The sequence below is a fragment of the Leopardus geoffroyi genome, chromosome B3 (assembly GCF_018350155.1).
Source record: "Leopardus geoffroyi isolate Oge1 chromosome B3, O.geoffroyi_Oge1_pat1.0, whole genome shotgun sequence".
Lineage (NCBI taxonomy): Eukaryota > Metazoa > Chordata > Mammalia > Carnivora > Felidae > Leopardus > Leopardus geoffroyi.
In genome coordinates this window covers 55,779,157-55,792,478 of record NC_059337.1, presented here as the reverse complement: position 1 = coordinate 55,792,478, position 13,322 = coordinate 55,779,157, and the positions used below count along the sequence as shown (strand labels likewise).

Genomic DNA, 13,322 nt, shown 5'->3' with positions numbered 1-13,322 from the left:
TAATGGTATCTTCTGATATTGTCACATCAGTTCTATTCTATCGTATTCTTTGAATACTGGGTGCAACCTACTGATTGATTCCATGCTGTAATTGATGAGGGAAAAGAAGCTCAGATTTGGCCATTGAGGTTGCAATAGCAAAAGGACATCAGAGTGGACACGTCTAGTGGGTCACTAGATTCATGAGTCTGGAGCTCTGGAAAGGATCTTGGACAGGACTGGGAGCCATGGTGTGGATGAGTTCATCCAGGTCTGTGCAAAGAGAAGAGAGAGAAGAACCAAGACAGTGCCCAGGGACCCTCAAAATATTAATGGTAGAAAAGGAGTCCATGAAGAAAAAGGGAAAGAGCTATCTAAGAGGTAAGAGAACTCAATAGAGAATGGGGTCATGAAGATCTAGAAAGGAGAACACTTTGAGAAATAATAATTAACATGACCAAAAGCCAGAGTGGCCTGTATTTCTCTGAGTGAAATCAGAAATATCACAACATAATAGATTTATTTCAGATTAGTAAGCATGTATTATTTACACACTATAGGGATATGCAAGATGTTACCTCTGTTCACAGCCTCAGAATCCTTCACAGGATGGCACTTCAGGCTGCCAGTGACAGTCAACAAGTGTTGGCCCAAGGGAATGCTACAAAGTTCCCACCCTGAACTTTCCATTTGTTAACTCACTAATGCATAATCTGTAAATATGTTCCTAGGAGAAGATTTGGGGGGTACCCAAATCTAATCAAGACAGTTAAGATGTGGTTTCAGAGATGCAAGATTAGGATGTGGTTGACACTCCAAAAGCAGCAGTCTAATGGATTGCTGTGTATTCTATCTTAACAAAAAATATATATAATACTTAATTTAAAAAAGGTTAAAGAAGGTTCGATTTTTAGGTAACTGCTGGGGAGATGGAAACTAACATTTAAAGTAAAAACTAAGAATTTGTCAAAGTCCTGGTCCCTGTCTAGGAGAAAGGGAGCCAGAGCAGACAATGTGAATATATGATTATTAAGATACTGACATCCTTATTTATACTGGGTCCAGTCTGAATCTCATGTATATTCTAAGTAAGTAATTTCACAGTTTGTAGCAGATAGTTCTACATAAGAACAAAGTTTTCATGTTTTAGGTACACAACTGCCTTTTATTGCCACACCTTTTATCCTTACATATATTTCTTTATTCCCACTTAAATTAATATTGCCTTTATTCACTTAATCTTTGCATTCCACTCAGATCATAAGAAATAGTTAATCTATAAAATAAAACTTGAAATATAGCATGAATTGGGAGATTGAGAGGGACCCATTTCAACCACAATTGTATTTTTCTTTTGATGTGTTGCTCAACTGCATCTATTAGCTGAAATCACTTTTGGAGATAATAGTTTGGAAGGAGAAGGCTGGGTATACATGTAGCAGAACCAACCCTATGTGCAGATACTCCTTTTTTTATTTTTTATTTTTAAATTTTATTTAAATGTAAGTTAGTTAACATATAGTGTAATAATGGTTTTAGGAGTAGAATTTAGTGATTCATCACTTACATATAACAACCAGTGCTCATCCCAACAAATACCAACAAGTGATGGTAACACCCATCACCCATTTAGTACATCCCCCCCACCCATCTTCCCTACAGCAACCCTCAGTTTTTTCTCTATATTCAAGTCTTTAATGGTTTGTCTCCCTCTCTGTTTTTATCTTATTTTTCCTTCCCTTTCCCTATGTTCATCTCTTTTGTTTCTTAAATTATACATATGAGTGAAATCATATTATATTTATCATTCTCTGACTGACTTATTTTGCTTAGCATAGTACATTCTGGTTGCATCCGCATTGTTGTAAATGCAAGATTTCATTCTTTTTGATTGCTGAGTAATACTCCATTGTATATATATATACCACATCTTCTTTATCCATTTGTCAGTTGATGGACATTTGGGCTCTTTCCATAATTTGGCTATTGTTGATAGTGCTATTATAAACATTGGGGTGCATGTGCCCCTTTGAATCAGCATTTTTGTATCTTTGGATAAATACCTCATGGTGCAATTTCTGGGTCATAGGGTAGCCCATTTTAAATCTTTTAGGAACCTCTATACTGTTTTCCAGAGTGGCTGCACCAGTTTGCATTCCCAACAATAATGCAAAAGTGTTCCCCTTTCTCTGTATCCTCGCCAACATCTGTTGTTTCCTGAATTGTTAATTTTAGTCTGACTGGTGCAAGGTGGTATCTCAATATTGTTTTGATTGGTATTTCCCTGATGATGAGTGACGCTGAGCATCTTTCCATGTGTCTGTTAGCCATCTGGATGTCTTCTTTGGAAAAGTATCTATTCATGTCTTCTGTTCATTTCTTCACTGGAATATTTGTTTTTTTGGTGTTGAGTTTGATAAATTCGTTATAGATTTTTGATACTAGCCATTAATCAGATATGTCAATTCCAAATATCTTCTCCCATTCTGTTGGTTGCCTTTTAGTTTTGTCGATTGTTTCCTTTACTGTGCAAAAGCTTTTTATCTTGATGAAATCCCAACAGTTTATTTTTGCTTTTGTTTCCCTTGCCTCCAGAGTCATTTCTAATAAGAAGTTGCTGTGGCTGAGGTCAAAGAGGTTGCTGTTTGTTTTCTCCTCTAGGATTTTGATGGTTTCCTGTCTCGCATTTGGGTCTTTCATCTATTTTGAGTTTATTTTTGTGTATGGTGTAAGAAAGTGGTCCAGGCTCATTCTTCTACATGTTGTTGTCCAGTTTTCCCAACATCATTGGCTGAAAAGACCTGTTTTTCCATTGGATATTCTTTCTTGCTTTGTCAAAGATTAGTTGGCCATACATTTATGGGTCCAATCTGGGTTCTCTATTCTGTTCCATTGATCTATGTGCACCATACTGCCTTGGTGATTACAGCTTTGGAATACAGATTGAAGTCCAGAATTGTGGTACCTCCAGTTTTGGTTTTCTTTTGCAACATGATTTTAACTATCCGGGGTCTTTCCTGGTTCCATACAAATTTTAGAATTGTTTGTTCTAGTTCTGTGAAAAATGCTGGTGTTATTTTGGTAGGGATTGCAATGAATGTGTAGATTGCTTTGGACAGTAACAACATTTCAACAATATTTGTTCTTCTGATCCATGAACGTGGAATGTTTTTTCATTTCTTTGTGTTTTCTTCAGTTTCTTTTATAAGCTTTCTTTAGTTTTCAGTGTATAGATCTTGTACCTGTTTGGTTAGGTTTATTCCTAGGTATTTTATGGTTTTAGGTACAATTGTAAATGGGATAAATTCCTTGATTTCTCTTTCTGCTGCTTCATTATTGGTGTATAGAAATGCAGCTGATTTCTATATGTTGATTTTATATCCTTTGATATAAATTTTCTGAATTCATGTATCAGTTCTAGCAGTTCTTTGGTGGAGTCTTTTGGGTTTTCCAAACAGAATATCATGTCATCTGCAAAGAGCAAATCCTTCCAGTTTTGATATCTTCTGTTTCTTTTTGTTGTCTGATTGTTGAGGCTAGGACTTCCAACACTATGTTGTACAACAGTGGTGAGTATAGACATGCTTATTGTGTTCCTGACCTTAGAGGGAAAGCTCTCAGTTTTTCTCCATTAAGGATGATATTAGCTGTAGATCTTTCATATATGATCTTGAGGTATGTTCCCTCTATCCCTACTTTTTGAGGGTTTTTATCAGGAAAGGATGCTGTATTTTGTCAAATGCTTTTTTGCATCTATTGAGAGGATCATGTGGTTCTCATCCTTTCTTTTATTAATGTGATATATTGATTTGTGGATGTTGAACCACCCCTGAAGCTCAAGAATAAACCCCACTTGATCATGGTGATTACTGCTTTTAATGTATTGTTGGATTCCATTTGCTAGTATCTTTTTGAGAATTTTTGCATACATGTTCATCAAGGAGATTGGTCTGTAGTTCTCCTTTTTATTGGAGTCTTTATCTGGTTTTGGAATCAAGGCAATGCTGGTCTCATAGATGACTTTGGAAGTTTTCCCTCCATTTCTATTTTGTGAAACAGCTTCAAGAGAATAGGTGTTAACTCTTCTTTAAGTGTTTGTTAGAATGCCCCTGGAAAGCCATGAAGCCTGGGACCCTTGTTTATTCAGAGATTTTTGATTATTGATTCAATTTCTTTACTGGTTATGGGTCTGTTGAAATTTTTTACTTCTTCTTGTTTCAGTTTTGGTAGGATATGTCTAGGAATTTGTCCATTTCTTCCAGACTGCCCAGTTTGTTGGCATATAATTTCTCATAATATTCTCTTATTTTTGTTTGTATTTCTACAGTATTGGTTGTGATCTCTCTTTGTTAAATTTTTATTTATTTATTTATTTGTTTGTTTGTTTATTTATTTATTTAACGTTTATTTATTTTTGAGACAGAGAGAGACAGAGCATGAATGGGGGAGGGTCAGAGAGAGGGAGACACAGAATCTGAAACAGGCTCCAGGCTCTGAGCTGTCAGCACAGAGCCTGACGCGGGGCTCAAACTTACGGACAGTGCGATCACGACCTGAGCCGAAGTTGGCCGCTTAACCGACTGAGCCACCCAGGCGCCCCTATTTATTTATTTTGAGAGAGAGAAAGAGAGAGAGGAGGGGAAAAGAGAAGGAGAGACATCCCAAACAGGCTCTACATCATCAGTGCAGAGCCTGACATAGGGCTCAGACTCACAAACTGTGAGATTATGACCCGAGCAGAGATCAAGAGTTGGATGCTTAAACAACTACACCACCCAGGCACCCCTCTGCTCTTTCATTCATGATTTTATTTACTTGGGTTCTTTCCTTTTTCTTTTTGATAAATCTAGCTAAGGGTTTATCAATTTTGTTAATTCTTTCAAAGAACCAGCTCCTGGTTTTGTTGATCTGTTCTACTATTTTTCTTTTAATTTTGATATCATTGATTTCTGCTCTAATGTTTATTATTTCCCTCTTCTGCTGGTTTTGGGCTGTCCTTGATATTCTTTTTCTAGCTTTTAGGGTGTAAGGTTATGTTATGTATTTGAGACCTTTCTTCCTTCTTTAGGAAGCCCTGGATTGCTATATACTTCCTTTTTATGACTGCCTTTGCTGCATCCCAGAGGTTTTAGATGGTCATGTTTTCCTTTTCATTGGCTTCCATGTACTTTTTAATTTCCTCTTAAATTGTTGTTTAACCCATTCATTCTTTAGTAGGATATTCTTTAATCCCCAAGTGTTTGTGGTCTTTACAATTTTTTTCTTGTTATTGATTTCAAGTTTCATAGCATTGTGGTCTGAAAATATGCATAGTATGATATCAATATTTTTGTACTTGTTGAGGGCTGATTTGTGACCCAGTATGTGATCTATTTTGGAGAATGTTCCATGTGAACTCAAGAAGAATGTGTATTCTACTGCTTTAGGATTAAATGTTCTGAATATATCTGTTAAGTCCGTCTGCTCCAGTGTGTCATTAAAAGCCATTACTCCCTTGTTGATTTTCTGCTTAGATGATCTTTCCATTACTATTAGTGGGGTGTTGAAGTCCCCTACTATGGTGGTATTGTTACCAATGAGTTTCTTTATGTTTGTTATTAATTGATTTATATATTTGGGTGCTTTAAGTTTTGTGCATAAATATTTATAATTGTTAGATCTTCTTGGTGGATAGACCCCTTAATGATGATATAATGCCCTTTTTCATCTCTTATTCCAGTCTTTGTTTTAAAATCTAGTTTGTCTGATATAACTATGGCTATTCTGGTTTTCCTTTGAGCTCCATTAGTATGATAGATGGTTCTCCATCCTCTTACTTTCAATCTGTAGATGTCTTTAGGTCTAAAATGAGTCTCTTGTCTATATGTCGGCAGCATATAGATGGGTCTTATTTTTTTTTTTATCCATTCTGATACCCTACGTCTTTTTATTGGATCACTTAGTCCATTTACATTTAGAGTGATTATTGAAAGCTAATGAATTTATTGCCATTGTGTTGCCTGTACATTTGATGTTTCTGGTGATGTTCTCTGGTCCTTTCTATTCTTTGCTGCTTTTGGTCGTTTTTGTTTTGTTTTGTCTTTTCTCCACTCAAAGAGTCCCTCTTAAAATTTCTTGCGGGGCTGATTTAGTGGTCATGAACTCCTTTATTTTTTCTTTGGGAAAAGAGAAAGGAAAAAAAGTTAAAAATTAAAAATAAAACAAATAAACAAACCAGCAAACAAAATGAAACCCAAATGAAGTTACATCCAGTTTCCCCTAGAACTGAAACTTTGCAGCACACTATAGTACATAAATTAATAAACAGGTGGAAGGGATTTGTGTTGGTCTTCTGGGGGATATGCCTGGAGGGTTCAGGTGGGCAGGGCTTGGTGTAGTAGCTCTGTTATGCACTTAGTGGTGCTGCTTAGCTTACTGAGGTTGATACATGTGTGCATGCTGGAAGTGAAAATGGCTTCACTCAGCTCCTTAGTCTCTGGTGCAGGAACCGCATGCCCTCAACCAGCCCACAATCAAGCATCCTCCTTTGTCTCAAGCTTCTGTCTGATCCTGCCTCTACCCTGTTTGCGTCCAAGCTGCCTGCCTGCCAGGTAGCACTTCCCTCCAGAGTTTTATCTCAAATGGGGCTGTGTTTCTAAACCCCACACTTCAAGGACTCTTTGGGGGAGGATCTCACTGAGCAATGGCCGGGTGCTGGCTTGCTCCAGAGAATGTTCCTGCTATCATGCAGTGGCAGACACCCAGAGTTTATGGCAAATTACAACATACAACTGGCACCAGGTTTTGCTGTCCTCTGGCATCTTTGTTCTAATATCATTAAATGTGGCCACTCCCTGGGGTCTGTTGGGACCTATGCCTGTGGGGAGGCCATATGGCTTCTACCAAATGCTATCCAATCAGGGAAACTGCTTCTCCCATGTGACCCTTCAGACCATGCTGCCTGTTCCTGGGGATTCACCCTACTTTTTTTTTTTTTTTTTTTTTTAAATTTTTTTTTCAACGTTTATTTATTTTTGGGACAGAGAGAGACAGATCATGAACGGGGGAGGGGCAGAGAGAGAGGGAGACACAGAATCGGAAACAGGCTCCAGGCTCCGAGCCATCAGCCCAGAGCCTGACGCGGGGCTCGAACTCACGGACCGCGAGATCGTGACCTGGCTGAAGTCGGATGCTTAACCGACTGCGCCACCCAGGCGCCCCAACCCTACTTTTTCAACAAAGCAATGCCAGGCACTGAGCTTGAAACTTCAGACTCTGAGCTCCACTGTTTATAGAATCTTGGTGGTATTGAAACTCTCTCCTTTCTCTCCTTTAGTGATTTTGGGGAACAGATTTCTCGTTCAATCCCCTGCGAGTATTTTCCCTCTCTCTCTCTCTCTCCAGTTACTTTCAGGGGGAGTGCTTTTCTTGTGTGATCCCCATGCACTGCACTCTCTGCCTTTCTCTTTCTCTGTCATTTCTCCATGAAAATGGATCCTTACCCTCTGTGGCTCTATAGCTTTTCTCTCCCCCAATTCACTTCTCCGCACCGTGTACCTGCCAAATTCACTGGCTCCAATTATGCAGGATTGTTGCATTAATTCTCAGATCAATTTCCTGGGTGTTCAAAATGGTTTGATGCTGATCTAGCTGCATTTCAGGGACGAGACAAGCTCAGGGTCCCTTACTACTCCACCATCTTAACTCCCCTGGGCAGACATTCCTAAAAGAATGCGGAGGAATTAATGATCACATAGTGGCTCCATAGGACTGGCATACTCCCATTAGGGGAAAATTTGTTTGTATATTTTATTTCCAGCTGTGAGGTTGGGTTTACATTTACCATGACTTGGCCTCTCTAATGAGTTGTGGTTTTTTTTAATGTTTATTTTTTGAGAGAGAGAGAGAGAGGGCACGAGTGGGGGAAGGGCAGAGAGAGAGGGAGACAAGAATCTGAAGCAGGCTCCAGGCTCCAAGCTGTCAGCATAGAACCTGACCAGGGGCTCGAACCTACAGACTGTGAGATCATGACCTGAGCAGAAGTCAACACTTAACCTACTGAGGCACCCAGGCGCCCCCCCCCCCTTTTTTTCTTTTCCCTCTCTGATGGATTTGATCAGCAGATTTAAGTTAAAAACAAAAACAAAAAAATCTCAAACTTTGGCTGCATTTACTGCTTATTTGTATTGATAAATCTCAGGTCCTTTGGTGGGGGAACTAATATCTACCGAGATTGTGCCTCCCTCAATTCAATATTTATTGACTCCTACTATATGCCAGGCATTGTCCTGTATAAGCAATGAATACATTAAAATCTCTATTTAATAATCCCTGTTAAGTTGAATTCAATTATTTAGAAGTTATGCTGTGTGGAAATTGATTATGATATGACTTAGCCCCCAAAATGGGATGTAAAATGGTATATTATATATGATGTCAGCTCAGCTCAGTGAATTTATATACATTCATAAGCAAGAGAAAAGCCCATTTTCTGGTATAAGCTTAAATTTGCCTCTTTCTTTATGCCTGCTTATGAAAATCAAATATCTCCCATTGCAGTCATTCCTGAACTAGATTCCAAAAGGGAAATTTGAGGGGTTGGAGAATTTAGTACATCGTCCTTTTTGCTTAAAAGTTATTTTTTTTAAGCAAGCCTATGCTTGGTACAAAACTAATACACACACACACACACACACACACACACACACACACACACTGATATTCTCGATGTGTATCAATGTGTGGGGTGTGTTTGGGGTCTTTCCCCTAATACTTTAAGGTCGGATACATCTGCATGAAATTCCCAGGGGATAAAAGGGAGGGAGATGCATTAGTGAGTGATCTAACTAGTTTACTTTTCTATAAAAACTCCGTCCTGGACAGTTAGAGATCTCTTTCATTCAGCACGAAGATCTAGAGGTTTCTTTATTCACTCTGAACACGTGAACACCTCCAGAAAAAACTCAAGCTCACCATTTTGCCATTTGCTTGATCTTTTCTTTACAATGTGCCTCAGGAAGGGTAGATGAAAAATTTGAAATATAGTAATAACCCCAAGTAATTTCTGTTTCTTATTACATTGTATCTTCATCCCACCACATTATTTTTTCAAAGGATCCCCAAGATGCCATCCCCAGAGGAACCATGCTGGCCATTTTCATCACCACTGTTGCCTATATAGGAGTTGCTATTTGTGTAGGTAAGTTGTATGTCTTTGGTGTAAGAATTCCAGAATTACAAGGAGTCTAGTCCTTTCATGTCCAGTGGGCTTTCAATGGATCAGAAGTAGAAAGTTTTTTTTAAAGACAACATTTTTATTCCCCTCTGGATGCTCTAGGGGTTTGAATGCAATTAAGCTATAATATAGGTGTCTCGGGGTCAGGGCTAGGATAGAGTTAATAAGATTGTCATTCTGCCTGAACACAAAGAGAATCCAATTTAGCTACTCTAGGTGATAATCCCCCCTGCCAAAGATGTTTTGCACCCACCCAGCACCCACCTCCCTTGTCTTGGGAGGGAGGTGAGAAAGAGCCAGAGAGAAGAAGCCAAAAGCAAAACAAGACAAAAACAAAAAGGCTTAGGAAAATATGAAAGATCTAGAATTGATGACTGTATCTCCTCCTTGCACTAACTGTCCCTAATATGGAAATGTCCCTGTCACTAGTTGGCAGGAAATCAGAACAAGACCCAGCTGCCAGCAGTGTGGGTGGCCAGCCCCCACATCGCTCAGTGAACAGAAAATATGTGAATGCACCTGCTGTTCCTAAGCTGACTTTCATTCCACCTGGTGCCTGCAGCCACACCTCCTCCTGGTTGGGGGTCACTTCATGCTTATACCATAGTAGGAGAGGAAGCAATGTGGAACATTCAGAGAAGAAAACTCTTTTCTGTGCACTGCACAGAATATAGTGCCCCACTGCAGAAGACCGGATGACCATTTTGCTGAAGGGCACATCCCAGTAGTCCTCTACTTAAAGGAAATTGGGGAACTGCATTTATCTTACTTTGGTTTGTGGAGAAAAAAGCAAAACAGTTAACTTAGATTCTTGCTCCTCTCACTGTCTCTTATTTGAGGAAAATGGATAATGTTAGCTATATTGCTGTGGCATTTTCAAGTTTAGTTACATGTAAAGAGATTTTATTCCAATACTTTAGAAAATTGACACATTTTTAAATGACATTGAAATCACCTTAAGTTAAATTTCCCAAATGGTTTTCTATCTCACATGAAGTAAAAATGAAGGAATGAGTAAAGTTATAGACCTGATTTCAGAGAATCTTTCAGTTTTTGCCTGGAGTGGAAAATCTGTTTCTATACTTTTCCCTGGAGAGGAGGATAGTCATGAGGTCTATAGCCTGTCATTAGTTATGGTTCATGGCTTGGCTTCACTGAAATTTGGGGAGTTGTATAATGCAGAAGCCAAAATATATGATTCAGAAAAGTCAGCTCAACATAAAAGAACAAAGCATAAAGGTAAAATCTAGAATGGATAGTTTTGCTTGGTAACCAACATCCATGATTTCAACTGTTTAAGCAGTCCTGTCATGTTATGTTTACTGTGGTGGGGAGAGAATGGGCCCTTGTATGAATTGCATCACCAGAGAAAGATTACCACCTGAAAGGGTACCTGTCACTGAGACCTCTCTTGAAGTTAATAGCAAGGGATGATGACTCCTACTGGCTGGAGTTGGAATTGCAAAATGAACAGTTTCATTGGTTGGGATTTAGTTTGAAAAACATGTATCCTTTAGGTGGTTCAGAAAAGTTTCTACATATTTCCCATGTATAGTCATATATTTCAATAATCCTATCAAATACATAGTGGCAGAGATTATAGTTATAAAATTCCTAAGGAAAGTCAGTGATTAAAATATCTATCAAGAATCTTTAAAAAGTTCATAACTCCATTTCTAGGAATCTACCCTAGAGAAATATGTTGAAATATGGAAGGAAATTTTGTGTACAAAGATGTTCATCATAGAATGTTTGTAGTAGAAAATAACAGAAATACCAAAATGTATAAAAATAATGGAATACACTGATATTTGATAGAATATTATTTGACCATTAATAGTACCAAGGAAATCTTAATATTTTATCCCCCATTTCTTTATTATTTAAACCACTAAAATTCTATATAAAGTAGAATTACAGCTATGTTTAAATAATTATGAAAGGACTATCATTAGTTGAAAACAAGGGCTCAGTTCTCTTAATTACCGGAATTCAATAATGCTACCCCTTGGTTCTCTCACCGTTGAGAAAATAAATCCTTCTACCTGCAAAACACCTGATCAGTAGTACCAAACCAGATATATGAATCGAATACATATTATGTGCAAAGCATTGCCATGTGCATTTCAGAAAGTAATAGGGTTCCAATCCCCAAGTGTCTTAAAGAGGTAGGTAAAAGCTTGGGCTTAAAGCACCCAAGGCAGTGGAAGTGGCAACTTGTTAGAGACAGGGGGCGCTCTCAAGCTTCTGAGAATGGGAACCTCCAGGTACCTGATCCCAGAATGACAAGAGAGGATGGCAATGGACCTGCTCAGACTCAAAGTAAACTATGATTTCAGAAGAAAACCTTATAGGGGGAAAACACTTATAAAGAAATGACAAGCCATGGTTGTTTCCCCAGGAGCCTGTGTGGTCCGAGATGCCACTGGAAGCATGAATGACACAATCATTTCTGGGATGAACTGCAATGGTTCAGCAGCCTGTGGGTTGGGCTACGACTTCTCAAGATGTCGGCATGAACCATGTCAATATGGGCTGATGAACAATTTCCAGGTTTGAATGACCAAAAAAAAAAAAAAAAAAGTTGATTGCTATTTTCATTTGTAGAATGTCATGTGGAGTATAATGAAACTTCTGACTTTGCAAATGATTGATTGTGGATCCATTTGAATTCAGCAAGGAACAATTTATGAGTGAGGGAAGGGAACCCTATAGGCATTATGTAGTGGCAAATCCTGTGGTTACGTTTACTGTGGTGGGAAGAGAATGGGCCCTTGTATGAATTGCATCACCAGAGAAAGATTACCACCTGACATTATGCATCTTCCAATCAATTATGAAAGATTCCATGGCGGGGAGAAGGAGAGACTTAGATAGTTAGCACTTGGAATGCACGTTGTGCATGGACTTCAGTTTAGGAAAGGGCCCCAATGTGGTCCTGGAGTGCCTGGAAAACAAGACCAAGAAGGAAATTGTGAGTGGCTAAAGGGGAGGTAAATGAGGGGGGAGGAAGAAGGGAAGTTGGGAAAGCTGCAGAACTTGAAACATCAATTTGTCTGAATGATTGGTGAGCAGAGGGAGAGGCAAATTTGTCTTGAAGGCTTCATTCGTACATTTTAACAACCAACAAAGAGAATTAACTCAGTTGAAGTCATTATTCCAAAATATGCCTTAAACTGATAGAATCTCATCATGTCTAAGATCTAAAATTATATTTAATGATCACAGAGAAAGCAAATGTTTCAAAAGCTTCTATGTGCAGGAAGAACAAGAAAGTCTAAAGCTTTTCGGAAGACCAGTAAACAACTGAGCCCTCCCCAAAACTTATTTAAATACCAGTTCCTACTGGATAGGATTTCCCATTGTCCAGGAGACATATGCCCAAAAAGACAGGGGTAATGTTGTCAAAGTCCTTGAAATCATTTCCTTATTTATTCTTTCCAGTATCTTCTGGATGTATTGTGGTGAGCATTTCTTATTGTTATAAACAATGACAACAAAATGGCTATGTCCATTTTGAAAAAAACAAATATTGAGGAACTCGAGAATGAAGCAGGGGCGGGGGGCAATCTGGTTAGAAGCAATTAACTTGTAAAGGAGATTCCAAATCACAGAAAGTAGAAAGGGAAGCATTTGCATAAAATTTTGACTTTCTTTTTTAATTGTGTGATGGATGAGTCTCCTTACTGGAATGTCTTTTCTCAAGGTCATGAGCATGGTGTCAGGGTTTGGCCCCCTCATCACTGCTGGCATCTTTTCTGCAACGCTGTCCTCAGCCCTGGCCTCTCTCGTCAGCGCACCCAAAGTGTTCCAGGTGATACAAGCACAAGAGCATGTGCCTCTCCCTACGTCTGTTTCCACTAAACTTGGATCAAGCTGAAATACTCATTCTCATGAGCAATCATCTTCCATCATTTTCTGAAACAGTTTAACGTTTGCATCTGGCTCAAATGCTGTCTGCCACATAGTCAAGATCGATTCAAATAATATAAAGAATGATAAACTGCAGTGTTAACTTGTGCCTATATCATGTACCACTTCATCTTTCCCCAAATCTTCTTGTTTGAATCACCTAGGGAAAATGACTGTGCATAGATATAAATGACGAATATCTCCTCTTCTTTTCCAT

At 38.7% G+C, this 13,322-nt stretch overlaps 1 protein-coding gene across 3 annotated transcripts in view; it reads left to right on the top strand.

Annotated features, from left to right (window-relative positions):
• SLC12A1 (solute carrier family 12 member 1) overlaps positions 1-13,322 on the top strand; it is a 104,731-nt gene that overhangs the window by 39,090 nt on the left and 52,319 nt on the right. For all 3 annotated transcript variants that reach the window (XM_045449817.1, XM_045449816.1, XM_045449818.1), the window contains exons 10-12: positions 9,073-9,157; positions 11,595-11,746; positions 12,900-13,007. In XM_045449817.1, the coding sequence (XP_045305773.1) occupies positions 9,073-9,157; positions 11,595-11,746; positions 12,900-13,007 (345 nt within the window). The remainder of the gene's footprint in view (positions 1-9,072; positions 9,158-11,594; positions 11,747-12,899; positions 13,008-13,322) is intronic.